This window comes from Pocillopora verrucosa, chromosome 4 (assembly GCF_036669915.1).
Source record: "Pocillopora verrucosa isolate sample1 chromosome 4, ASM3666991v2, whole genome shotgun sequence".
NCBI classification, from domain to species: domain Eukaryota; kingdom Metazoa; phylum Cnidaria; class Anthozoa; order Scleractinia; family Pocilloporidae; genus Pocillopora; species Pocillopora verrucosa.
Genome location: NC_089315.1, coordinates 5,685,834 through 5,713,820, shown reverse-complemented (window position 1 = coordinate 5,713,820; position 27,987 = coordinate 5,685,834). Strand labels below are relative to the sequence as shown.

Here is a 27,987-nt window from a genome sequence, read left to right as displayed (position 1 = left end):
TGTCACTACAAGCGCGTAAACGAACCCAAAATGTTCCGCAACCCTTCCTGGCTATGAAATTCACTTTAATCAAGAAAGAGACGAAAAATCATTTCTGATCGCGACATCTTGAAAATACCCTCATAGAAAGTCAGCAACAATGTTCTTTGACAATAGCCTATGACAACTTGAAATATACGGAAGTATATAAGTCAGACGCGAAAACCCTTCACGGTGTCATATATCTTTCGGGAAGGAACAAAATCTTACATTAGAGCCACATGAGTTTGTACATTAAATCGTGCGATTTATTTGAACTCAGAAAAATCCGTCAGCAACGTTGTTAGGATGGCCTCCTCCATAGTCTTCTGAAATCTCACAGGAAGATGCAGTAAAGCAAGAGAATAGCGTGATGCAGCCAGCCGAGAGGACCTCAACTGCCGTTTAGTCAAAGACCTTACTCGTTCGTCATGTTACTCATAGTTGGTTTCACCTCATAAACTTTCTTTTGCCTTTGCAAAATATCCATCTAAGGTTACTCGGTTTAAACAGCGAAGTAAATATTTTGCGCATTTTGGATGACTGAACCGACATCTGGCAATAAGGCGAACTGGAAAACATGATTAAAATCCCGTTATCAAAAAAGTCTATGGCACATTTTGACTTACGCATTTTTGTGAAGAATGCCGACTGAGAAAGTGTTTAATTTTCTCCGAGCTGAGCAAGTAAAGCGTTCCTATACAGCTGCACACATCTTGGATCGCCGGCGATTAATAATTATATAATTATAATTAATATATATATACCAGAACTTTTCATTCACTGAAGCTTGTGTCAGCGAGATGAAGACTACAGCACTTTGTGTTTTTGCTCTGTTCCTTTCTTCGATGTTAGTTGAGGGCATGGTACCTGATCCCTGCCTTACGCTTGGTGCTTGCAAGGTAGAAAAAGTACATGAATAAGTAGAAATCTCTTTCGTTTTCCTTTCAAAAAGAGAATTTCCAGTAAGGAACACTTATTAGTGAGCGTAGAAATACCTCATCTATGTATTTAGTCATGTCAAAATGAGCTGGAATCTTTCAATAATGTTTTTTCTCTATCATTTCATTCATATCATTGCTGAATGATCCTGGTTGTTCAACTCAGTAATTTTTCCGCACTAAAAACCGTTTTAAATTCTTTTGGGAAAAGCCTACGGAAAGGGTTGGAGATAAACGAGGAGCTGGAAATTTAGAAATGATGAAGATGAACATCCGTAGACGCTTGGAGGAGGTAAGTACAGGTTTTTAATTTATCGTCTCTTCGGTTTGTCTGGTTAAGTCAGTATCCAAATAGTTGAATTGGAAGAAGAAGTCATTCGGTTCTTTTCATGCATATTACTCCAACTATTCGTCAGAGCTTAACGGTCTTGTTTTTTTATTTCTTTTTTTCGAATAAATTTGAAGAGAAATTTTAAGATTATTTTTATTGAATCTTTTTAGGCAAAACGTGAGCAACAGTACCGGAGAGAAATTTGCTTACAAGCACGCGAGCTGAGCTGTGGAATGGAACAAAAGAAATAGGTTCACTGCAGTGAAGACTACACAGCTAACTTGAAGTTAAAGCATAATTTCATTCCTAAATAACGAAATTGAGATGTAGATGCTTTAGCCGCTATCATGAATGTTATATTCTATGAAAATCTATAAATTGTTTGAATTCAATAAAGGCTGTGGTCCATATGGTGAATATGTACGATTCGCTCTATTTGTTGTTGAGCCCTAACATTTTAAGTGGCCCGCCAGGGTAGTGTGAACACTCTTTAACCCTTTAACTCCCATGACTGACCAAGACATATTTTCTCCTTACGATTTCAATACAACATCAAACAAACAACTGATGAGAATAAGGAAAATATACCTTGAGTGGATTATCAGTTGATCCAATACCAATTTCCCAAATTGCCATCATAAAAAGTTGTATGATAGGCAGTAAGGAGGATTACTAATGAGATCTTTAGAATCAAAGGTTTTATCTCAAGGCCGTTATACTGATGTTTAGTTAAACATCGAGTTACTGCCCCTGTAATTTGCAATAAATTTTCATTCACAATTTACTATAAGCTCAGTGAATCCCCAAGTAAACATCAGGGATCTTTCTGCTTGCACAGCTGCTGCAGTCATTTTTGTTTCACCACAGAAGAAAGACACGATATTGTTCTTTAAATTTAAGAACCTGGAACAGCAACAAATCCCTATCAGTTTGATGTACAGAGCTATACATGTATAGCTGAAATCTTGAAGAATATTATCAGGCTGGAATAAGCTCAAACTGTTTTACATAACCTCTTTCCTTTCAGCCGGTAGTCGTTTTAGCATACTCAAATGTTAGCGGTTTCGATAGATGTCGGCCGTCTTTGTCAAAACGTGTTAAGACTGATGGCTGACAGGCATCAGAACCCTCAACATCTAACCATAAAGCGAAATTTATATCATCACCTGCCGCGGAGAATGTCACGTTAAATTTCACACTAACGGATAAGAGAAGGGGTCAGTACTTACGATAGACTATAGACAGGGTTGCACCTCTAGAAAGCTTGACACTTTCACGCTAAAGGTATATAGAGAAAATGGTTTCAAGGGCTGCGGTAAGGAACACAATAAGGAAAGCTGCAACTGATGCTTTAAATTGAACATTACAAATGTTGCAAAAGAAAAATGAAATTTATAGAAAACACTTTTAATTTCCTTTCTTCTTGCTACTGCAAGACGTTTGAGTGTTGTTTTGATTTACTGAATTTAGATGAAAGGTACCCCATACTACAAGGAAAGTACACATATACGAAATATATATATCGAGCTGCTCAATAGTTCTTCGTCAATTAGGAAGAAGTATTTCAAACTCAGGGTAGGAAACCCCACCCCTGCCTCTCTATAAAATTAAAATGAACGCACCCTCCCCCGGTTCGCGTTGAATTTGAAATGTGCATCATAACGGCTGCCAAGTTTTAGAAAAACCCGTTTCTGCATAAATTTTAAAGCTTGTGGTCAAAACAAATCCTCCTGCAAAGGTACAAAACATGATTCTACCCATCCTCAACATGGACGTGACGCCGTTTGTACAGTTCCTGGTCTTCGTTGCTTACATTGGTCTTATTTTTGGACTTTCTGTTAAACTTATCGGACGTAATCCATTAAACATGTTGAAAATAAGAGATAAAGAGGAAGGATCTGCCATGAATGCAGAAGGTTCGGTCATAACAAGCGAAGATTCTGCTATTATCAGCGAATGCTCTGCTATAAAGAACGAGTGAGATCGTTTTTTCGGTTATTGAGTGACATTGAGACACAGTCTTCTTTCAAGTAGCTACTCATATTCAGTGCATTCGTAGACCAAATATTTTATTTGCGTCATTTTAAATCCGTCCTAATAACCTTCATCGCCTTTCGCCATCCTCCTTTCTTCCTAAATATGATTATGTTGACTTGAACCGATTATTTGACAAGGACAAGATTAATTCTCTGGGTACATTTGTCGAATTCAAGTGGAAAAATGTAGATTATGGCGCACCAAGTTTCATATCGTTTTTTCATTTTTTATGTAGACGCTGGAAGAAAGCCGACATAAGCTCAAAGAAAACCCATATTTTTACCCTTATTGGCGAATCGATATTTCACCAGCAGGCTTTAAAATGAGGGTCGACACTCCGATTGTGGGCTGCGAATTCGAAATGATTTTCACTGAAAAAACCTTCAGTCTTCGTTGTCAGCTTCAAATGACGAAATTTAGATGTAGATGCATGCTTTAGCCGCTATCATCAATATTGTATTCTGTGAAAATCTATAAATTGCTTGAATTCAATAAAGGCTGTGGTCCATATGGTGAATATGTACGATTCGCTCTATTTATTGTTGAGCCCTAACATTTTAAGTGGCCCGCCAGGGTAGTGTGAGGACTCTTTAACCCTTTAACTCCCATGACTGACCACGGCACATTTTCTCCTCACGATTTCAATACAATATCAAACAAACAACTAATGAGAATAAGGAAAATATAATTTAAGTGGATTATCAGTTGACCCAATACCAATTTCTCCAAATTACCATCATAAAAAAATTGTATGATAGACAGAAAGGAGAATTACTAATAAGATCTTTAGAGGGAAAGGGTTTATCTCGAGGCCTTTACATCGATGTTTAGTTACACACGAGTTATTGCCCCTGTAATTCACAGTAAATTTTTATTCACAATGTACTATGAGCCCGGTGCATCCCCAAGTAAACATCAGGGATCTTTCCGCCTGCACAGCTGCTGCAGTCATTTTTGTTTCACCATTGAAGAAAGGCATGATATTGGTCCTTAATTTAAAGAATCATGGAACGGCAATAAATCTCTATCAGTTTGAGCTACAGAGCTATACATATATAGCTAATGTCTTGAAGAATGTAATCAGGCTGGGATAAGCTCAAACTATTTTACATAACCTCTTTCCCTGCAGCCGGTAGTCTTTTCGGCATACTCAGATGTTGGAGGTTTCGATAGATGTCGGCCGTCTTTGTCAAAACGTGTTAAGACTGATGGCTGATAGGCATCAGAACTGTCAACATCTAACCATAAAGTGTAATTTATATCATCACCTGCCGCGGATAATTTCACGTTAAATTTCATACTAACGGATAAGATCGAACGAACGATATCGCACGAATCGTGTGTTGAATTGCAACGCGTCAATGTAGCGTGTTAGTCGGCTGCCAATGGTGTATTTTATTTTGGTGCCTTTTCTTTTAACTCGACATTAAGGTAGCTCTGCTTAGTAACATAAATCCTGTTGTGATTTGATCTTAGCTATCCATGCGCCATAACCTCCTAGCCAGTGGAATTAAAAGGGAAAACATGCAGCGGTCTGCTAAAGCCTCCTCGTTAAAATTTCACGTTTTTTTAAAAAGCGTAGACAAAGCTACGCGAGTGCAGAACCGAGCGGCTTTATCCGGACTGGCTTACGTCAGCATAATGGTTTTCTGTAGCATTACGTTGCGCAAGAGACAAGACATCCGCAAAAAAAAAATGAAAAAGAAAAATGAATGAACAAACGAATAAATAAATAAAAAAATTAAGCGCACTTGGAGATACTAAAATCGAAAGACAAAAAAGAATGGGGTGCTTTCGCGGAGACCGTTATTATAACATATTTCCTCAATTTTTATTCTTTTTTTCCGTTGCAAATGGGTTTTAATCCTGACAAAGCTTAACTGAGTGCACTCAACAAGACAAAACAATCGCAATAATATGGCTGGCCATTTCTTTCATCGTCTAACTAGCAAATGATAATGTAAATATTGATTGTAACGAAGATGATAATAACAATAATACAAACAGTGTCTATGGTGAAGCGACATGTCACTGGAATTACACAATTTTGCAAATTCTCATCGAAATAGTGGTCTTTTTATTTTAAAAAAGGTAAACCACAGTGTGAACGGTAAAACACACAAAAGTTACGATTTAAGCGTTGCCTGCTTTAATGATTCAAAAGAGGGAACTAAAAATTTGCATTTCAGTGAATTAATATTTAAGAATCTAGCTACTGGTACCTGTTGAAGACATCATGGCAAACTCAAATATCATTTCTTCTCTGGCAATTTTAACCAAGCCACTGTAGGCTAATGAATCTCGTATTCGAACCCATGAGCTTTCTTCAAAATTACTGTTTAAAGTAAACGAATATCTCTCAACGGAGAAGGCATTCTAATAACACTTCTATACCAGGTTACCAAATATTGCTTTCTATGCCTTTCCTTAAGAGAAGGGGGGAGTACATACGATAAACTATAGACAGGGTTGCACCTCCAAGGAGTTTGACACTTTCAGGCTAATAGTATGTAGAGAAAGGGGTTTGAAGGGCTACGGTAAAGAAAACAATAAGGAAAGCTGCAACTGACGCTTTAAATTGAAGATTACAAATGTTGCAAAAGAAAAAATGAAATGTATAGAAAACACTTTTAATTTTCCCTCTTCTTGCTACTGCAAGACGTTTAAGTGTTATGTTGATTTACTGAATTTAGATGAAAAGTATCCCATACTACAAGGAAAGTACACAAATACGAAATATATATATATCGAGTTGCTCAATAGTTCTTCGTCAATTAGGAAGAAGTATTTGAAAGTCAGGGTAGGAAACCCCACCCCTGCCTCTCTATAAAATTAAAATGAACGCACCCTCCCCGGTTCGCGTTCAATTTGAAATGTGCATCATAACGGCTGCCAAGTTTTAGAAAAACCCGTTTCTGCATAAATTTTAAAGTTTGTGGTCAAACAAATCCTAAAAATCTCCTGCAAAGATACAAAACATGATTTTACCCATCCACAACATGAACGTGACGCCGTTTGTAAAGTTCCTTGTCTTCGTTGCATACATTGGTCTTATTTTTGGACTTTCTGTTGAACTTATCGGACGTAATCCATTAAACATGTTGAAAATAAGAGATAAAGAGGAAGGATCTGCCATGAATGCAGAAGGTTCGGTCATAACAAGCGAAGATTCTGCTATTACGAGCGAAGGCTCTGCTATAAAGAACGAAAACTCTGTCAAAGAGAGAGAAAACTCAGAGGGAAATACATGTCTGGCTGATTGAGGTGAGATCGTTTTTTCGGTTATTGAGTGACATTGAGATACAGTCTTCTTTGAAGTATTCAGTGCATTCATAGACGAAATATTTTATTTGTGTAATTTTAAATCCGTCCTAGTAACTTTCATCGCCTTTCGTCATCTTCCTTCCTACCCGAATATGATTATGTCGACTTAGACTGATAAGTTGACAAGGACAAGACTAATATTCTCGGTACGTTTGTCGAATTCAAGTGGAAAAATGTAGATTATGGCGCACCAAGTTTCATATTGTTTTTTCATTTTTTTATGTAGAAGCTGAAACAAAGCCGAAATAAACTCAAAGAAAACCCATATTTTTACCCTTACTGGCGAATCGATATTTCACCGGCGGGCTTTAAAATGAAGGTCGACACTTCAATTGTGGGCTACGAATTCAAAATGATTTTCACTGAAAAAACCTTCAGTCTTCGTTGGCAGCTTCAAATCACGATGGCTTACCAACCTTCCTTTTTTTGGCTCCAATTTTTTTCAAGATTAGTGGTAATAATAATGCAGTGTTATCGATTAATATTTCTGTTTGTAATGTGTGTTGAATGCCACATTTTTTCTTTCTTTCCAGGGCATGCTAAAATTGAATCGTGGATTATTGGTAGAGTCTTCAGATTTAGAGAAAACAGTGCCAACAGATGATGAGCGTACGCCATCCCACCAGACACTCCTTAAGTTGCGCAGAAGAAAGCCTTTTTGATTGCCTTTTCCTGCCGTCCATAAAACGAACAGAACTTAAACGGACACTGCAAGATCATCAAATTCATTTAAGTGGGTAACTTAGAATGATTTGATAATATTAATGAAATGTTGACAATGATCTAAAAAAGAGAGTCAACCTGTATTCTAAACCCTGATATAGCGTTAGGTTGGCACTAACTTACCCGCCGACTGATAATAAGTTGAGGAGTTAAATTAATTGTATTTTAAGTTGGATAAAACTCACCTCGTGCATTACGGAATGAGAACTGGGCAACCTCTAATGTACTTTGTGCGTGGAAAATTCTGGGAATAGCGCACGGACAAAGCCTGTTGTAAAGATTTTATGGCATATGGTATTGAAGAACAACTCTCGTATCACAGTCATCTCCGAATCTGCAGATGAATTGGAACCACATGGAGCAGTCACAATCAGCCCATTGACTCCATGAAGAAATTTAATCACTCCAATAGTTCGTAAATAAAAAGGTAATATAATTAACAAGAGCTAAGTCTGTGCTCTTCTATCACTGATTAAAGAAATTAACGAAAAAGAAATCAAAGTTAAACAGAATCGACTCCCATCAAAATTGGCTTATCGTCTGTTTTACCTGAGCAAAGAACAAAATATGGCAGACGAGGAAGCAAAATTGAAATATCCGCAAGTTGTTCCGAAATCTTATACCACCCATTCTGATAAATTTTAAATACGTGCCATATTGGTGCTCTAAATAATGCAACTTAATACCATGTTTAATAATGTTTATTTCTTATATTGCGCAGTCTAGCATGCGATAAAGATATGATCGAGTGCGCACCTGCACCAACAATCCAATCATTTTAAAAATATTACATCAATTTTATTTAATTTTTTTATTCCAGAAAAGCTTTCATAGGAGCTAGCTAGATCTTTATGTTTCGAGCAGTGGTTCACGTAGTAGTGGTAGTTAAAGCCGTTTACAGAGAATGAGTAGTTGAAACTGAAAGATATTACAGAAACCACTTCACTTTAGGGTCTGAAATGATAAACGTAATCGTCATTGATATATTAGGAAAACTGCGTTTGTGGACTGCTCTGTAAATTGTGGTCCGTGTATTCATCATCATTCGTTACAATGCTGTGTGTGTGGACTGCATATGGGTTTAAACGTTACTTACTTCATTTAATCGCTGCTGATAAAATGAGGAAACGAATTTAATGTTTGGTTCATCGTTCGAAATCCGACCCGAAAGCAAATAAATACCTAAGTTCGATGGTCCTTTCTAAGTGGTAATAGTGATAAATTTCTGAGACGAAGAGTTTCGGCAATCCCCTCAAACATTTCACTTTCACAATACAATAAAATATATGAAAATGTCCTAAGATTATCTTTCTCAGACTTACTAAGTCTTCTTACTCATTACATTTTTAACTAAGGCAAGTTCAATGATATGCATACACCGAGATACAAATGAGAAAGGACACTCTTCCTTTGTGAGTGTATTTGTGTTTGTATAGTTTTATTAAACGGTTGAAATCCTTTCGTCTCCACCGCTTAAAGTTTTAGGTATTTGGATGGTTTCTCGTTTGCCAGCGGCATAAACTGATATCGTGGTAATGTCACTTATCCTTGTGCGTGCCTTGAGATGAAGGAATTTGTAGAAAGCTCTTTTGAACTGAGGAAGCCTCCATGCGTATAAATAAGGGTTTATACCAGAGTTGCACAACACAATTAAGAATTGCAAATCCCGCAACCAATGAATCAGCACACAACTACAGCCTGAGCAAAAATTTAACAAGTAAATCATAACACAGGCTGGTGTGAACGAAGCAAAAGATGCAAGAAGCACAATCATCAATGCTTTGACTGCTTTTCTGTCCTTCTTTGCATGGATAAGATTTCTTTGGTTCTCCTGTACATCAGACTTCGTGCTCTCCATTGCTCTCCTCTTTCGCCAATATCTCGATCTTTGTCGCAGTCGTTTAAGTATTCCTACATGAACAAAGATGAGAACCCCAAACGTGCTGAGAACAGCAGTGTTTGCAAATATGAAGGAGTAGAATATAAATCCGAGTTTGAAGTAAACGAAAGAAAACCCTAGTGCCGCCACCCAAATTGACAGGGATGTTAAAATAGCGCGCTTGGAGGTAACCATTGTTCTGTACTTCACTGGCGACGATACGGCCACATATCTGTCTACGGTAAGTGCCATGAGTGTTAGAATAGACGACGTGCACAAGATAAAGTATAAAATGTGCAAGATTTTGATATCTACGATGTCAAGTTGAAGCGCTTCGCTGGTGTGAAAAGCAACTGACACGGGATCCAGAATCGTTCCCACAATCAGATCAGTGGCCGCTAGACTTAACAGGAAATAGTTAAAAGGTGTTTTCAAGTTTCTGAAGGGATCTTTTATGATGGCCAAACAGACTAGAAAGTTTCCAGGAATAATCAAAATTATTAGGAAAACTGAAAAGGAGGCTGTAAAGTATGAGAGAGCTTTTGGAGGACCAATGTTTGAACACATACTTGACGCCGATGCTAAAGCCATTTAAACTCTCTGATTTGTTCCCGCAGGCGCACTAAAATCAGTGTATACGCAAATAGTATATTTGTTAAACTTCGACTTGACACCGATTTGTAAAGGTGCTTTCTGTTGTCTTTTATGCACTCACGCCTCCAGGAAACTGGAACTTCTCGGGCCCTCGATGGAATATTCCGTTTTCATCCAACCAAGTGATGCACCTCGAGCTCTTTGGAACATTATCCTTGTCAACAACTATGAAAGATCAAAACCAATCAAATAATTTCCTGCATGTGTGTCTGGTTACAATTCGACAGCTTGTCTGACTTTGCGACTCAAATACGAATTACCATGTTGCAGCATTAAGTAAGGGAGACCACCAACAGAAGATAACTTAATACAGCTTCCACCTCTCAAGACAGGTGAAACAGAAGTCAGTGGGATAAATGCTGAGATTTTTGTCTCGCCAGCCGCTTGGTTTGGACAGTGAAGCACATCGGCTAGTCAAACGTTATTAGAGTTTATCTATATCCGTCAGCCCTGCAAGAAAAAGCAATTTCCATTTTCTCTCAGTAGGAAACGTCTATCGCTTACCTAAAAATTAACTTATACACATACAGAAAGAGGAAAAAACAGCGTCTACGACGGTACACTCAACGACATGATGCCTTTCGCTTTCAAGTTATCAAATTTTGAAGTATTTTTGTTAGGAAGCAAAATTAAATGTATGCATTTCGGACAGGTTGCATATTCAATTCAATTCATCATAATAATCAGTGACTGAGGCTGTATATGTACTATTAACACACAGCGTAAACATCAGCAGTTCTGGAAGTTGTAATCATATTTTTTTCTTCTTTATCTTTATTCAATGATTATGTGATAAACAGCAAGGGTGTATGTAATGGTATAATTTTCAATCTCTTAGTTAATTACCCTCAGCGTGGCGGTGCGAACATCCTGAGTTTTGGTGAAACAAAATCAATAGATCTAGCTTTTCATAGTTTCTTATAAAATTTTCTAATAACTGGGAGGCATACAGAAGAAAAAAAAAACAGAACAAAGCAGTTACATTATTTTTATTTTCAGTGTCAAATTTCATCATAGAGGGCATTCTCTTTGTTCTCCTCCTTTTCTCCAGCGATATTTTTGATAAACCTATGATCGTCAAAACAATTCTGATAAGTAAAATTCAACGAAGTTATCTTTATTCATAAAGTAAAGCTTCCCTTTATGTTTTACACATTAATACTATATGTATTTTTTTATCATCGCCTTTAATTTTTCCGTCAATTTATTTCCTATATAAGACACCTGCAATAGCCGCGGATCGTCGCTAAAAGCTCTTTTTCTTAGGGGCTAAGGAGCTTAAGTATCATTTCATTCAGGTTTTTTAAAATTTATTGCGCCTATTTTCACATTGACTTACCGAAAAAAGAGTATCTCTAAAGAAATCATTGTCTATTTGACAATTTGACATATGGTTTAGTTTAGTTATACTTTCCTATCATCAAAATGTCAGTTCTCGTACATCCAGTTCCAATTGCCAAATCCTGATGTTTTCTATAGCTTTGTATTCCTTTCACCAAAGCGCCAACGTAATTGCAGCGATCAAAGAAAGTGGTCAAATTGTCTTTCTTTTGTCGCTTTATTTGAAGGAGTAAAAGGGCTGAGAAGCTTTTGGAACTAAAGTATTCCACAGTGAAGGAACAAAAAAAGAAAAATTAAATATAACTCTATTTATTAAAAATGGTAATTTCCAAAAACCATGTCGTCGTATATACTGATCACAAAAGCAGATATATACCGATATTGACCAGTTAAGCTAGTTATTGCTTGAAGTAAATTGAAGTAAAGAGAGGAAAAGAAACAGGAAACTGAAATAGAATCCATATAGGATAAGATATCAAAAGAAGCAGCCTCTTTGAGCACGAAATAGCCGTTACGATCAATCTTGAAGAGAGCTGATAAACTCTATCACCGAGTTGCAGCTTACTTAACTTCTGTGCTATTATTAGATGAATTTGTTGGACGATTGTTTCCTTTCATAGATTAGCAATTAGTTCACTTTTTTTATCACAGAAGTATAGGTTTCCTTCTAATCCTAACAAAAGATAAGAAGCAATAAGACATCATTCTCGTTTACAAAAAATGATTACTCACGTTTCTGAAGAGCTTCGGCCAGGAGAATAAAAAAAAGAAGAAAAAGTTAAGAGAGAAATCCGCCACAGGTTGATCAAGAGAGGATTGATTACACACAGTACGAATACCCCGAAAAATACCGAAAAAATCCCAAAGTCGGGATCCTATGCCTAATCGAAAATGAAGTATGGGATATTTATCGCTATATCATGCTTAAATATTGGAAGCAACATAACCTCGGATTATCTTTTTCACAGTTTAAATTCAGTATGATAGGTATACAGTACTACTCATCATCATGCGAGAGCCAATTCGTATGACTAGTCAGCTAAATATTTTTATATGTGAAAAGTGATAATCTGATCAGGACCGTACTAACGTAATCACTGATTCATAAACTGTGGATTTTAAAGCTTTTTAAAGTCTGAAACTTGTCTCAAATTCTGTTCGTTTGTTCATGTTTTGCGACTGAAAGCTTGGTATGTTGGGTATTTCACACAATTAATACTGCATCTATTTCTTATCTTAATGACTTCCACGACTGAATGATTTTCCTAACAATCCTCGTTCCTTTTTTATTGGTTGTTTATTTTCTGTTTGGTCCTTTTGTATCTGTGTTTTAGGTAATCTGCCGAAAGCTGCACCGTGAATGAAGAACGGAGAAAAACTAAAACTGTTATAAGACTATGGTGCTAAAACAGCTCAGTAAGGACATTCTCTTAAAAAGATAAGAGACGAGCAATAACACAATAGAAACTGTTAAAAACGCGTTTCAAAGGTCATGTTTTGGGGAAAAAATAAACAGTTTACATAACCAGATACAGATGTTGTTAAAAGTTTTACGGATGACCCAGAGGAAATAAATGAAAATAATTTTTATGTAAATTCTGTGATTAACCGGCAGATTCATGATTAACTGGCTTGACAATTCCTTTCGCTTTGTGATATGCTTCACTTACAGATTTGCTTCAATACGCCTTCATCTGTAAATGAGCGAAAAACCTCTCACTTGTGAAAGGCTCGCTGCTCAATAAATAGCGTCACCTTACAATGAAAATCAGAAACTTACCTGATACGACCCGCGTGCCCGTGGTGGAAACAGTGAATGAGTCAGACTGACTAACGCAATTACATTAAAGGGCTACTGAACGAAGTCCAATATATATTATCTCAATCGATTCAGGAAAACTGGTCGAGTACACGAGGTCGAGTAATATTCACAGTCTTTTGTGAAAATTTTTTTGTGCGTCATAGAATCTTAAAAATTACTTTGAATAAGTTTCTTTGAAAAGTCCCAGGTAAATACTGAGCGGTAACTCAAGCTCCAACCAATTACATTCGGCCGTGATACAGAACAGTTTGAAATGACTGCGTTTTGAAGGCTAGTTTCCAGCGAAAATTTTTTCGGAAGTTTCTAAAGTTAAGGAGTTTCATTTGCGTGGGCGGAAGAACTTCACTAAAAGATGCTGATGCGAACTGCATCTGGTTAAATAAAAATCGTATAGCTGAAGAAATGGGTGGAAAAATATTTAGCTACTAGCAGAAATCGTTATTGTGCAAAGCGGTCGATTTGAGTAACAAAATGATAAAATCAAAATTAGAAGAGAGAAGAAAGAAATACAAGATGTTTAATGCCGAATTAATTATTCATTCCATCAGTGCAAATCGTGACTTTTACGATCTAGTCACACTCTTCTATAAATGACAGCATTCAGAGTTGATATGTAGATAAATTTTCGGGGAGGAAAAAAGTTAGGGAATCATCGTGGGTGGATTGACAGCTTAACAGCATGAGAAACTCGCACTTCCGCGCTGGCGCCTAGAAAATAACCTTTATCTATGTATACATTTCCAGAGGGCTCAAAAGCTATATGAAAAAAATAATAATAAAAAGAATTCTTCTCAAAGTTAATGTCGCAGTAATATATAAAGAAGATGCTAGACTTAATGACAGCGGCGGATTTTTATTTCTACACCCTTTTAAACAAAAGTAGCCTTAACTTTGAAAAAGGCCCGACAGTTGTGTTTCGAGGGAGGTTTTCTACAGCCTTGCCGCTAATCTTCAGTAATTCTGTCACTACAAGCGCGTAAACGAACCCAAAATGTTCCGCAACCCTTCCTGGCTATGAAATTCACTTTGATCAAGAAAGAGACGAAAAATCATTTCTGATCGCGACATCTTGAAAATACCCTCATAGAAAGTCAGCAACAATGTTCTTTGACAATAGTGCCGTTTAGTCAAAGACCTTACTCGTTCGTCATGTTACTCATAGTTGGTTTCACCTCATAAACTTTCTTTTGCCTTTGCAAAATATCTATCTAATGTTACTCGGTTTAAACAGCGAAGTAAATATTTTGCGCATTTTGGATGACTGAACCGACATCTGGCAATAAGGCGAAATGGAAAACATTATTAAAATCCCATTATCAAAAAAGTCTATGGCACATTTTGACTTACGCATTTTTGTGAAGAATGCCGACTGAGAAAGTGTTTAATTTTCTCCGAGCTGAGCAAGTAAAGCGTTCCTATACAGCTGCACACATCTTGGATCACCGGTGATTAATAATTATATAATTATAATTAATATATATAATAATTATATAATTATAATTAATATATATAATAATTATATAATTATAATTAATATATATATACCAAAACTTTTCATTCACTGAAGCTTGTGTCAGCGAGATGAAGACTACAGCACTTTGTGTTTTTGCTCTGTTCCTTTCTTCGATGTTAGTTGAGGGCGGGATTCCTAATAAAGACTGCTGTACGCGTGGTGCTTACAAGGTAGAAAAAGTACATGAATAAGTAGAAATCTCTTTCGTTTTCAGTCCATCTAAAATGTTTTAGATTGTGTCAATGTTTATTTGAGTTGAATTTTCTAGGTGGTTCGATTAGGAATTGCAATTTTTTTTCCTTTCAAAAAGAGAATTTCCAGTAAGGAACACTTATTAGTGAGCGTAGAAATACCTCCTCTATGTATTTAGTCATGTCAAAATGAGCTGGAATCTTTCAATAATGTTTTTTCTCTATCATTTCATTCATGTCATTGCTGAATGATCCTGCTTGTTCAACTCAGTAATTTTTCCGCACTAAAAACCGTTTTAAATTCTTTTGGGAAAAGCGTACGAAAAAGGTTGGAGATGAAGGAGGGGCTGGAAATTTAGAAATGATGAAGATGAACATCCGTAGACGCTTGGAGGAGGTAAGTACAGGTTTTTAATCTATCGTCTCTTCGGTTTGTCTGGTTAAGTCAGTATCCAAATAGTTGAATTGGAAGAAGAAGTCATTCGGTTCTTTTCATGCATTTTACTCCAAATATTCGTCAGAGCTTAACGGTCTTGTTTTTTTATTTCTCTTTTTCGAATAAATTTGAAGAAAAATTTGAAGATTATTTTTATTGAATCTTTTTAGGCAAAACGTGAGCAACAGTACCGGAGAGAAATTTGCTTACAAGCCCGCGAGCTGAGATGTGGAATGGAACAAAAGAAATAGGTTCACTGCAGTGAAGACCACACAGCTAACTTGAAGTTAAAGCGTAATTTCATTCCTAAATAACGAAATTGAGATGTAGATGCTTTAGCCGCTATCATGAATGTTATATTCTATGAAAATCTATAAATTGTTTGAATTCAATAAAGGCTGTGGTCCATATGGTGAATATGTACGATTCGCTCTATTTGTTGTTGAGCCCTAACATTTTAAGTGGCCCGCCAGGGGAGTGTGAGGACTCTTTAACCCTTTAACTCCCATGTCTGACCACGACACATTTTCTCTTTAGGATTTCAATACAATATCAAACAAACAACTGATGAGAATAAGGAAAATATACCTTGAGTGGATTATCAGTTTATCCAATACCAATTTCCCAAATTGCCATCATAAAAAGTTGTATGATAGGCAGTAAGGAGGATTACTAATGAGATCTTTAGAATCAAAGGTTTTATCTCGAGGCCGTTATATTGATGTTTAGTTAAACATCGAGTTACTGCCCCTGTAATTCGCAATAGATTTTCATTCACAATTTACTATAAGCTCAGTGCATCCCCAAGTAAACATCACGGATCTTTCTGCTTGCACAGCTGCTGCAGTCATTTTTGTTTCACCACAGAAGAAAGGCACGATATTGTTCTTTAAATTTAAGAACCTGGAACAGCAACAAATCCCTATCAGTTTGATGTACAGAGCTATACATGTATAGCTGAAATCTTGAAGAATATTATCAGGCTGGAATAAGCTCAAACTGTTTTACATAACCTCTTTCCTTTCAGCCGGTAGTCGTTTTAGCATACTCAAATGTTAGCGGTTTCGATAGATGTCGGCCGTCTTTGTCAAAACGTGTTAAGACTGATGGCTGACAGGCATCAGAACCTTCAACATCTAACCATAAAGCGAAATTTATATCATCACCTGCCGCGGAGAATGTCACGTTAAATTTCACACTAACGGATAAGAGAAGGGGTCAGTACTTACGATAGACTATAGACAGGGTTGCACCTCTAGAAAGCTTGACACTTTCACGCTAAAGGTATATAGAGAAAATGGTTTCAAGGGCTGCGGTAAGGAACACAATAAGGAAAGCTGCAACTGATGCTTTAAATTGAACATTACAAATGTTGCAAAAGAAAAATGAAATTTATAGAAAACACTTTTAATTTCCTTTCTTCTTGCTACTGCAAGACGTTTGAGTGTTGTTTTGATTTACTGAATTTAGATGAAAGGTACCCCATACTACAAGGAAAGTACACATATACGAAATATATATATCGAGCTGCTCAATAGTTCTTCGTCAATTAGGAAGAAGTATTTCAAACTCAGGGTAGGAAACCCCACCCCTGCCTCTCTATAAAATTAAAATGAACGCACCCTCCCCCGGTTCGCGTTCAATTTGAAATGTGCATCATAACGGCTGCCAAGTTTTAGAAAAACCCGTTTCTGCATAAATTTTAAAGCTTGTGGTCAAAACAAATCCTCCTGCAAAGGTACAAAACATGATTTTACCCATCCTCAACATGGACGTGACGCCGTTTGTACAGTTCCTGGTCTTCGTTGCTTACATTGGTCTTATTTTTGGACTTTCTGTTGAACTTATCGGACGTAATCCATTAAACATGTTGAGAGTAAGAGATAAAGAGGAAGGATCTGCCATAAATGCAGAAGGTTCGGTCATGACAAGCGAAGATTCTGCTATTACCAGCGAAGGCTCTGCTATAAAGAACGAGTGAGATCGTTTTTTCGGTTATTGAGTGACATTGAGACACAGTCTTCTTTGAAGTAGCTACTCATATTCAGTGCATTCGTAGACCAAATATTTTATTTGCGTCATTTTAAATCCGTCCTAATAACCTTCATCGCCTTTCGCCATCCTCCTTCCTTCCTAAATATGATTATGTTGACTTGAACCGATTATTTGACAAGGACAAGATTAATTCTCTGGGTACATTTGTCGAATTCAAGTGGAAAAATGTAGATTATGGCGCACCAAGTTTCATATCGTTTTTTCATTTTTTATGTAGACGCTGGAAGAAAGCCGACATAAGCTCAAAGAAAACCCATATTTTTACCCTTATTGGCGAATCGATATTTCACCAGCAGGCTTTAAAATGAGGGTCGACACTCCGATTGTGGGCTGCGAATTCGAAATGATTTTCACTGAAAAAACCTTCAGTCTTCGTTGTCAGCTTCAAATGACGAAATTTAGATGTAGATGCATGCTTTAGCCGCTATCATCAATATTGTATTCTGTGAAAATCTATAAATTGCTTAAATTCAATAAAGGCTGTGGTCCATATGGTGAATATGTACGATTCGCTCGATTTATTGTTGAGCCCTAACATTTTAAGTGGCCCGCCAGGGTAGTGTGAGGACTCTTTAACCCTTTAACTCCCATGACTGACCACGGCACATTTTCTCCTCACGATTTCAATACAATATCAAACAAACAACTAATGAGAATAAAGAAAATATAATTTAAGTGGATTATTAGTTGACCCAATACCAATTTCTCCAAATTACCATCATAAAAAAATTGTATGAAAGAAAGGAGAATTACTAATAAGATCTTTAGAGTGAAAGGGTTTATCTCGAGGCCTTTACATCGATGTTTAGTTACACACGAGTTATTGCCCCTGTAATTCACAGTAAATTTTTATTCACAATGTACTATGAGCCCGGTGCATCCCCAAGTAAACATCAGGGATCTTTCCGCCTGCACAGCTGCTGCAGTCATTTTTGTTTCACCATTGAAGAAAGGCATGATATTGGTCCTTAATTTAAAGAATCATGGAACGGCAATAAATCTCTATCAGTTTGAGCTACAGAGCTATACATATATAGCTAATGTCTTGAAGAATGTAATCAGGCTGGGATAAGCTCAAACTATTTTACATAACCTCTTTCCCTGCAGCCGGTAGTCTTTTCGGCATACTCAGATGTTGGAGGTTTCGATAGATGTCGGCCGTCTTTGTCAAAACGTGTTAAGACTGATGGCTGATAGGCATCAGAACTGTCAACATCTAACCATAAAGTGTAATTTATATCATCACCTGCCGCGGATAATTTCACGTTAAATTTCATACTAACGGATAAGATCGAACGAACGATATCGCACGAATCGTGTGTCGAATTGCAACGCGTCAATGTAGCGTGTTAGTCGGCTGCCAATGGTGTATTTTATTTTGGTGCCTTTTCTTTTAACTCGACATTAAGGTAGCTCTGCTTAGTAACATAAATCCTGTTGTGATTTGATCTTAGCTATCCATGCGCCATAACCTCCCAGCCAGTGGAATTAAAAGGGAAAACATGCAGCGGTCTGCTAAAGCCTCCTCGTTAAAATTTCACGTTTTTTTAAAAAGCGTAGACAAAGCTACGCGAGTGCAGAACCGAGCGGCTTTATCCGGACTGGCTTACGTCAGCATAATGGTTTTCTATAGCATTACGTTGCGCAAGAGACAAGACATCCGCAAAAAAAAATGAAAAAGAAAAATGAATGAACAAACGAATAAATAAATAAAAAAATTAAGCGCACTTGGAGATACTAAAATCGAAAGACAAAAAAGAATGGGGTGCTTTCGCGGAGACCGTTATTATAACATATTACCTCAATTTTTATTCTTTTTTTCCGTTGCAAATTGGTTTTAATCCTGACAAAGCTTAACTGAGCGCACTCAACAAGGCAAAACAATCGCAATAATATGGCTGGCCATTTCTTTCATCGTCTAACTAGCAAATGATAATGTAAATATTGATTGTAACGAAGATGATAATAACAATAATACAAACAGTGTCTATGGTGAAGCGACATGTCACTGGAATTACACAATTTTGCAAATTCTCATCGAAATAGTGGTCTTTTTATTTTAAAAAAGGTAAACCACAGTGTGAACGGTAAAACACACAAAAGTTACGATTTAAGCGTTGCCTGCTTTAATGATTCAGAAGAGGGAACTAAAAATTTGCATTTCAGTGAATTAATTTTTAAGAATCTAGCTACTGGTACCTGTTGAAGACATCATGGCAAACTCAAATATCATTTCTTCTCTGGCAATTTTAACCAAGCCACTGTAGGTTATGAATCTCGTATTCGAACCCATGAGCTTTCTTCAAAATTACTGTTTAAAGTAAACGAATATCTCTCAACGGAGAAGGCATTCTAATAACACTTCTATACCAGGTTATCAAATATTGCTTTCTATGCCTTTCCTTAAGAGAAGGGGGGAGTACCTACGATAGACTATAGACAGGGTTGCACCTCCAAGGAGTTTGACACTTTCAGGCTAATAGTATGTAGAGAAAGGGGTTTGAAGGGCTACGGTAAGGAAAACAATGGGGAAAGCTGCAACTGACGCTTTAAATTGAAGATTACAAATGTTGAAAAAGAAAAAATGAAATGTATAGAAAACACTTTTAATTTCCCCTCTTCATGCTACTGCAAGATGTTTGAGTGTTGTGTTGATTTACTGAATTTAGATGAAAAGTACCCCATACTACAAGGAAAGTACACATCTACGAAATATATATATATATCGAGTTGCTCAATACTTCTTCGTCAATTAGGAAGAAGTATTTCAAACTCAGGGTAAGAAACCCCACCCCTGCATCTCTATAAAATGAAAATGAATGCACCCTCTCCCGGTTCGCGTTCAATTTGAAATGTGCATCATAACGGCTGCCAAGTTTTAGAAAAACCCGTTTCTGTATAAATTTTAAAGCTTATGGTCAAAACAAATCCTAAAAATCTCCTGCAAAGGTACAAAACATGATTTTACCCATCCTCAACATGGACGTGACGCCGTTTGTACAGTTCCTGGTCTTCGTTGCTTACATTGGTCTTATTTTTGGACTTTCTGTTGAACTTATCGGACGTAATCCATTAAACATGTTGAGATTAGGAGATAAAGAGGAAGGATCTGCCATAAATGCAGAAGGGTCATAACAAGCGAAGATTCTGCTATTACCAGCGAAGGCTCTGTTATAAAGAACGAAAACTCTGTCAAAGAAAACGAAAACTCAGAGGGAAATACATGTCTGGCTGATTGAGGTGAGATCTTTTTTTCGGTTATTGAGTGACATTGAGACACAATCTTCTTTGAAGTAGCTACCCATATTCAGTGCATTCGTAAACCAAATATTTTATTTGCGTCAATTTAAATCCGTCCTAATAACCTTCATCGCCTTTCGCCATCCTCCTTCCTTCCTAAATATGATTATGTTGACTTAGACTGATTAGTTGACAGGGACAAGACTAATATTCTGGGTACGTTCGTCGAATTCAAGTGGAAAAGTGTAGATTATGGCGCACCAAGTTTCATATTGTTTTTTCATTTTTTATGTAGACGCTGGAAGAAAGCCGACATAAGCTCAGTGAAAACCCATATTTTTACCCTTATTGGCGAATCGATATTTCACCAGCGGGCTTCAAAAAGAGGGTCGACACTCCCATTGTGAGCTGCGAATTTGAAATGATTTTCACTGAAAAAACCTTCAGTCTTCGTTGTCAGCTTCAAATACTCGATGGCTCAGCAACCTTGGCTTTTTTGGCTCCCATTTTTTCATGCTCAAGATTGGTGGTAATAGTAATACAGAGTTATCGATTATTATGTCTAGTTTTAATGTGAGTTAAATGCCAAATTTTTTCTTTCCTTTCAGCGTATACTAAAGTTGAATAATAGATTATTGGTAGCGTCTTCAGATTTAGAGAAAACAATGCCAACCGATGATGAGCGTATGTCATCCCACCAGACACTCCTCAAGTTGCGCAAAGGGAAGCCTTTTAGATTGCCTTCTCCTGCCGTCCTGAAAACGAACAGAACTTAAAGGGACACCACAATGTAATCAAAGTCATTTATAACTTGGAATGATTTGATACTGAAATGTTGATAATGATCTAAAAGGAGAGTCAACTTATATTCTTGACCCTGGTAGAGCGCTAGGTTGTTACCAACTTACCCGCCGACTGACAATAAGCTGAGGAGTTAAATTGATTGTATTTTAAGTTGGAAAAAACGCACCACGTGCATTACGTAATGAGAACTGGCGCTACCTCGAAGGTACTTTGTGCGTGGAAAATTCTAGGAATGGCGCACGGACAAAGCCTGTTGTAAAGATTTTATGGCATATGTTATTTAAGAACAATTCTCGTATCACAGTCATCTCCGAATCTGCAGATGAATTGGAACCACATGGAGCAGTCACAATCAGCCCATTGGCTCCGTGAAGAAAATTAATCACTCAAATAGTTCGTAAATTAAAAGGTAATACAATTAACAAGAGCTAAGGCTGCGCTCTTCTATCACTGATTAAAGAAATAAACGAAAAAGAAATCAAAGTCAAACAGAGTCGACTCCCATCAAAATTTGCTTGTCGTCTGTTTTACCTGAACAAGGAACAAAATATGGCAGACGAGGAAACAAAATTGACATATCCGCAAGTTGTTCCGAAATCTTATACCACCCATTCTGATAAATTTTAAATACGCGCCATATTGTCGCTTTAAATAATGCAACTTAATACCATGTTTTAATACTTCCTGCACCAACAATCCAATTATTATAAAAAGATTTCATCAATTTTATTTAATTTTTTTTGTTCCAGAAAAGCTTTTATAGAAGCTAGCTAGATCTTTATGTTTCAAGCAGTGGTTGATGTATTAGTGGCAGTTGAAGTTGTTTACAAACGACTAATGAGAATGTTGAAACTGAAAGATATTACAGAAACCAATTCACTTTAAGGTCTAAAATGATTAACGTAATCGTCATTGATATATTGAGAAAAATGCTTTCGTGGACTGCTCTGAACATTGTGGTCTGCGTATTCATCATCCATCGTTAAAACGCTGTGTGTGTGGACTGCATATGGGTTCATACGTTACTTACTTCGTTTAATCGCTGCTGATAAAATGAGGAAACGAATTTAATGTTTGGTTTATCATTCGAAATCCGACCCGAATGCAAATAAATAACTAAGTTCGATGGTCCTTTCTAAGTGGTAATGGTGATTAATTTCTGAGACGAAGAGTTTCCGCAATCAACACAAAAAAATACATGAAAATCTCACAAGATTATCTTTCTTAGACTTACTAAATCTTCTTACTCATTAAATTATTAGTTAAAGCAATGTCAACAATATGCATACACCGGGATACAAATGAGAAAGGACACTCTTTCTTTGTGAGTGTATTTGTGTTGTATAGTTTTATTAAACGGGTGAAATCCTTTCGTCTCCACCGCTTAAAGTTTTAGGTATTTGGATGGTTTCTCGTTTGCCAGCGGCATAAACTCATGTTGTGGTACTGTCACTTATCCTTGTGCGTGCCTTGAGATGAAGGAATTTGTAGAAAGCCCTTTTGAACTGAGGAAGCCTCCATGCGTATAAATAAGGGTTGATACCAGAGTTGCACAACACAATTAAGAATTGCAAATCCCGCAACCAATGAATTAGCACACAACTACAGCCTGAGCAATAATTTAACAAGTAAATCATAACACAGACTGGTGTGAACGAAGCAAAAAATGCAAGAAGCACAATCATCAATGCTTTGACTGCTTTGCTGTCCTTTTTTGCATTGATAAGATTTTTTTGGTTCTCCTGTACATCAGACTTCGTGCTCTCTATTTCTCCCCTGTTTAGCCAATATCTCGATCTTTGGCGCAGTCGTTTAAGTATTCCTACATGAACAAAGATGAGAACCCCACACGTGCTGAGAACAGCAGTGTTTGCAAATATAAAGGAGTAGAATATAAATCCGAGTTTGAAGTATACGAAAGAAAACCCTAGTGCCGCCACCCAAATTAACAGGGATGTTAAAATAGCGCGCTTGGAGGTAACCATTATTTTGTACTTCACTGGCGATGATACGGCCACATATCTGTCTACGGTAAGTGCCATGAGTGTTAGAATAGACGCCGTGCACAAGATAAAGTATAAAATGTGCAAGATTTTTATATCTACGATGTCAAGTTGAAGCGCTTCGCTGGTGTGAAAAGCAACTGACACGGGATCCATAATCGTTCCCACAACCAGATCAGTCGTCGCTAGACTTAACAGGAAATAGTTAAAAGGTGTTTTCAAGTTTCTGAAGGGATCTTTTATGATGGCCAAACAGATGAGAAAGTTTCCAGGAATGGTTAAAATTATCAGGAAAACTGAAAAGGAGGCTGTAAAGTATGAGAGAGCTTTTGGAGGACCAATGTTTGAACACATACTCGACGAGGATGCTAAAGCCATCTAGACTCTCTGATTTGTTCCTGCAGGCGCGTTTAAATCAGTGTATGCGCAAAAAGTATATTTGTTAAACTTCGACTTGACACCGATTTGTAAAGGTGCTTTCTGGTGTCTTTTATGCACTCACGCCTCCAGCAAACTGGAACTTCTCGGGCCCTCGATGGAATATTCCGTTTTCATCCAACCAAGTGATGCACCTCGAGCTCTTTGGAACAGTATCCTTGTCAACAACTATGAAAGATCAAAACCAATCAAATAATTTCCTGCATGTGTGTCTGGTTACAATTCGACAGCTTGTCTGACTTTGTGACTCAAATACGAATTACCATGTTGCAGCATTAAGTAAGGGAGACCACCAACAGAAGATAACTTGAATACAGCTTCCACCTCAAGACAGGTGAAACAGAAGTCAGTGGGATAAATGCTGAGATTTTTGTCTCGCCAGCCGCTTGGTTTGGACAGTGAAGCACATCGACTAGTCAAACGTTATTAGAGTTTATCTATATCCGTCAGCCCTGCAAGAAAGAACAATTTCCATTTTCTCTCAGTAGGAAACATCTATCGCTTACTTCAAATTAACATATACATATACAGAAAGAGGAAAAAACAGCGTCTACGACGGTACACTCAATGACATGATGCCTTTCGCTTTCAAGTTATTAAATTTTGAAGTATTTTTGTTAGGAAGCAAAACTAAATGTATGCATTTCGGACAGGTTGCATATTCAATTCAATTCTTAAGCTTTCAATAACCCAAAATATTCTCATCGCCTAAACGATAATTAGTGACTGAGGCTGTATATGTACTATTAACACACAGCGTAAACATCAGCAGTTCTGGAAGTTGTAATCATATTTTTTTCTTCTTTATCTTTATTCAATGATCACGTGATAAACAGCAAGGGTGTATGTAATGGTATAATTTTCAATCTCTTAGTTATTACCCTCAGCGTGGCGGTGCGAACATCCTGAGTTTTGGTGAAACAAAATCAATAGATCTAGCTTTTCAGAGTTTCTTATAAAATTTTCTAATAACTGGGAGGCATACAGAAGAAGAAAAAAAAACAGAACAAAGCAGTTACATTATTTTGATTTTAAGTGTCAAATTTCATCATAGAGTGCATTCTCTTTGTTCTCCTCCTTTTCTCCAGCGATATTTTTGATAAACCTATGATCGTCAAAACAATTCTAATAACTAAAATTCAACGAAGTTATCTTTATTCATAAAGTAAAGCTTCCCTTTATGTTTTACACATTAATACTAAATGCATTTTTTTATCATCGCCTTTAATTTTTCCGTCAATTTATTTCCTATATAAGACACCAAAAGGACGTAAAGACAGCAGAGTGGCAATAATTCTTAATAAAGAAACCACAACTTTTAGTTTGCAAGACATGTTTCGACATTCTTATGTCATCTTCAGTTGTAAATGCGATTTTAACGGTTGTACATTTGAATTTATATGAGATTACGTTACAAATTACGTCATATTGTTTACGTTACAATTTGAATATTAAATACGAAAAAACGTGACATAGCACGCGCCAGATGGGGAAAGAAGGAGAAAAGAAAAATAATGATCATAATAAGAAAAATTATTATGATGACAGAATCAAAAGGAAAGAGACAACTCTAGATGCTTCAATTGCTGATTAAGGATGGGTTTGTCCCACTTAATATGCAATGCCTCTTTGATCTTAATTTTGTATTTCGAAGCGGCAGAATCTAAAATGGTGAAACATTCTGTACCACAAGAGTCGAGACAGGCCTTTGATGATTGTAGGTGCTTGTAAATGTGTGAAGTTTTGTCAGACAAGAGGTGCTCACGAACCCGTGTACAGATGTGGCGAGTGGTCTCACCAATATAACTGGCATTACAGCCAGCACACGAAAATTTATAAACGACACGCGAACGTAGACCTGGTGGTACTGAATCTTTCACACTGAACAAGTTTCTGAGCTTAAACGTATTGAAGACTAACTTAATATCTAAATCAGGTCTACAATAACGTTTCAGTAGATGCCTTAACTTGGTTTGAGCGATGTCAGAAAACCGCCCAACATAAGGAAGTTTAAAATAATGCGAAGAAGGGTTTCCGGAGTTTAATGTGGCGTTATGCGTGGGAGAAGGATTATAGCTCTTGGCCAGATGTCTTGAGATAATCCTGTCTATGACGCTGGAAGGGAAACAATTTTTCCGTAGCAAGAAAATAAGTTTTTGTACATCCTTGTGGAAACCAACCCAGGAATTATTGATCTTATATACTCTGTCAACCAAAGTTCTTATTAAACCTAATTTGTACATCATAGGAGTGAAGCTGAAATAATTCGTCAGAAGACCAGTAAACGTCTTCTTGCGGTAGACGCTAGTAATTATGGATGGATTACTGTTGTCAATCAGTATGTCTAAGAACGATAATTTCTCATTAATTTCCTTTTCCACTGTGAAGCGAATACTAGGGTGTCTGGTGTTTAAATAATCAAAGAACAATACCGCGTCCTTCTCATTATTGAACAAACAGAAGGTGTCATCGACATAGCGTCTGTAGAAAACAACTTCAGATAATGAATAGTTGTCTAACCAGGTTTGTTCATGATGTCCCATAAAGAGATTTGCAAGTACTGGAGCAAGTGGGGACCCCATGGCAACTCCATCTATCTGATCGTAAAACACTCCCGCAAACAGAAAACCGGTTTCAGCTGTCGCAAAGGCAAAAAGCCTTCTTAGGTCAGCGGCGTTTATCTTAAGACCAGGGTTACCTTGATAAATATACCTAATCGCAATATCTATGCACTCATCGAGAGGTATACTAGTGAATAAGCTCTCGACATCGAAAGATACCATGAATTTCCCTGAGGTAGATAATTGGTTGATTTCATGTACAAAAGAGAACGTGTCGCGGACGTTGTATTCATGTGGGACATGTGGCTCGAGAAGATTACAAAGGAATTTAGATAAATTTGTAATCTTTGTAATCTTTGTAATCTTTGTAATCTTCTCGAGCCACATGTCCCACATGAATACAACGTCCGCGACACGTTCTCTTTAAATTCAGTATGATAGGTATACAGTACTACTCATCATCATGCGAGAGCCAATTCGTATGACTAGTCAGCTAAATATTTTTATATGTGAAAAGTGATAATCTGATCAGGACCGTACTAACTTAATCACTGATTCATAAACTGTGGATTTTAAAGCTTTTTAAAGTTTGAAACTTGTTTCAAATTCTGTTCGTTTGTTCATGTTTTGCGCCAGAAAGCTTGATATGTTGGGTATTTCACACAATTAATACTGCATCTATTTCTTATCTTAATGACTTCCACGACTGAATGATTTTCCTAACAATCCTCGTTCCTTTTTTATTGGTTGTTTATTTTCTGTTTGGTCCTTTTGTATCTGTGTTTTAGGCAATCTGCCGAAAGCTGCACCGTGAATGAAGAACGGAGAAAAACTAAAACTGTTATAAGACTATGGTGCTAAAACAGCTCAGAAAGGACATTCTCTTAAAAAGATAAGAGACGAGCAATAACACAATAGAAACTGTTAAAAACGCGTTTCAAAGGTCATGTTTTGGGGAAAAAATAAACAGTTTACATAACCAGATACAGATGTTGTTAAAAGTTTTACGGATGACCCAGAGGAAATAAATGAAAATAATTTTTATGTAAATTCTGTGATTAACCGGCAGATTCATGATTAACTGGCTTGACAATTCCTTTCGCTTTGTGATATGCTTCACTTACAGATTTGCTTCAATACGCCTTCATCTGTAAATGAGCGAAAAACCTCTCACTTGTGAAAGGCTCGCTGCTCAATAAATAGCGTCACCTTACAATGAAAATCAGAAACTTACCTGATACGACCCGCGTGCCCGTGGTGGAAACAGTGAATGAGTCAGACTGACTAACGCAATTACATTAAAGGGCTACTGAACGAAGTCCAATGTATATTATCTCAATCGATTCAGGAAAACTGGTCGAGTACACGAGGTCGAGTAATATTCACAATCTTTTGTGAATATTTTTTTGTGCGTCATAGAATCTTAAAAATTACTTTGAATAAGTTTCTTTGAAAAGTCCCAGGTAAATACTGAGCGGTAACTCAAGCTCCAACCAATTACATTCGGCCGTGATACAGAACAGTTTGAAATGACTGCGTTTTGAAGGCTAGTTTCCAGCGAAAATTTTTTCGGAAGTTTCTAAAGTTAAGGTGTTTCATTTGCGTGGGCGGAAGAACTTCACTAAAAGATGCTGATGCGAACTGCACCTGGTTAAATGAAAATCGTATAGCTGAAG

The 27,987-nt window shown here is 37.0% G+C and overlaps 2 protein-coding genes across 2 annotated transcripts; both read right to left on the bottom strand.

Moving 5' to 3' along the window:
• Positions 1–8,777: 8,777 nt before the first annotated feature.
• LOC136280578 (adrenocorticotropic hormone receptor-like) lies at positions 8,778–9,844 on the bottom strand. Its single transcript, XM_066166065.1, has one exon. It carries the CDS (start codon positions 9,842–9,844, stop codon positions 8,816–8,818), a length of 1,029 nt encoding a protein of 342 aa, XP_066022162.1. The 3' UTR covers positions 8,778–8,815.
• A 12,761-nt stretch (positions 9,845–22,605) lies between these two features.
• LOC136280519 (octopamine receptor beta-2R-like) lies at positions 22,606–24,196 on the bottom strand. Its single transcript, XM_066165834.1, has 2 exons — positions 24,014–24,196; positions 22,606–23,918 (listed from the first exon to the last, which is right to left on the bottom strand). Exon 2 carries the CDS (start codon positions 23,688–23,690, stop codon positions 22,743–22,745), a length of 948 nt encoding a protein of 315 aa, XP_066021931.1. The 5' UTR covers positions 23,691–23,918; positions 24,014–24,196; the 3' UTR covers positions 22,606–22,742.
• Positions 24,197–27,987: the final 3,791 nt, after the last annotated feature.

Excerpts from the sequence above, each read along its gene's own strand:
- LOC136280578 (XM_066166065.1), bottom strand. The coding sequence starts at position 9,844 with ATGGCTTTAGCATCGGCGTCAAGTATGTGTTCAAACATTGGTCCTCCA.
- LOC136280519 (XM_066165834.1), bottom strand. The coding sequence starts at position 23,690 with ATGGCTTTAGCATCCTCGTCGAGTATGTGTTCAAACATTGGTCCTCCA.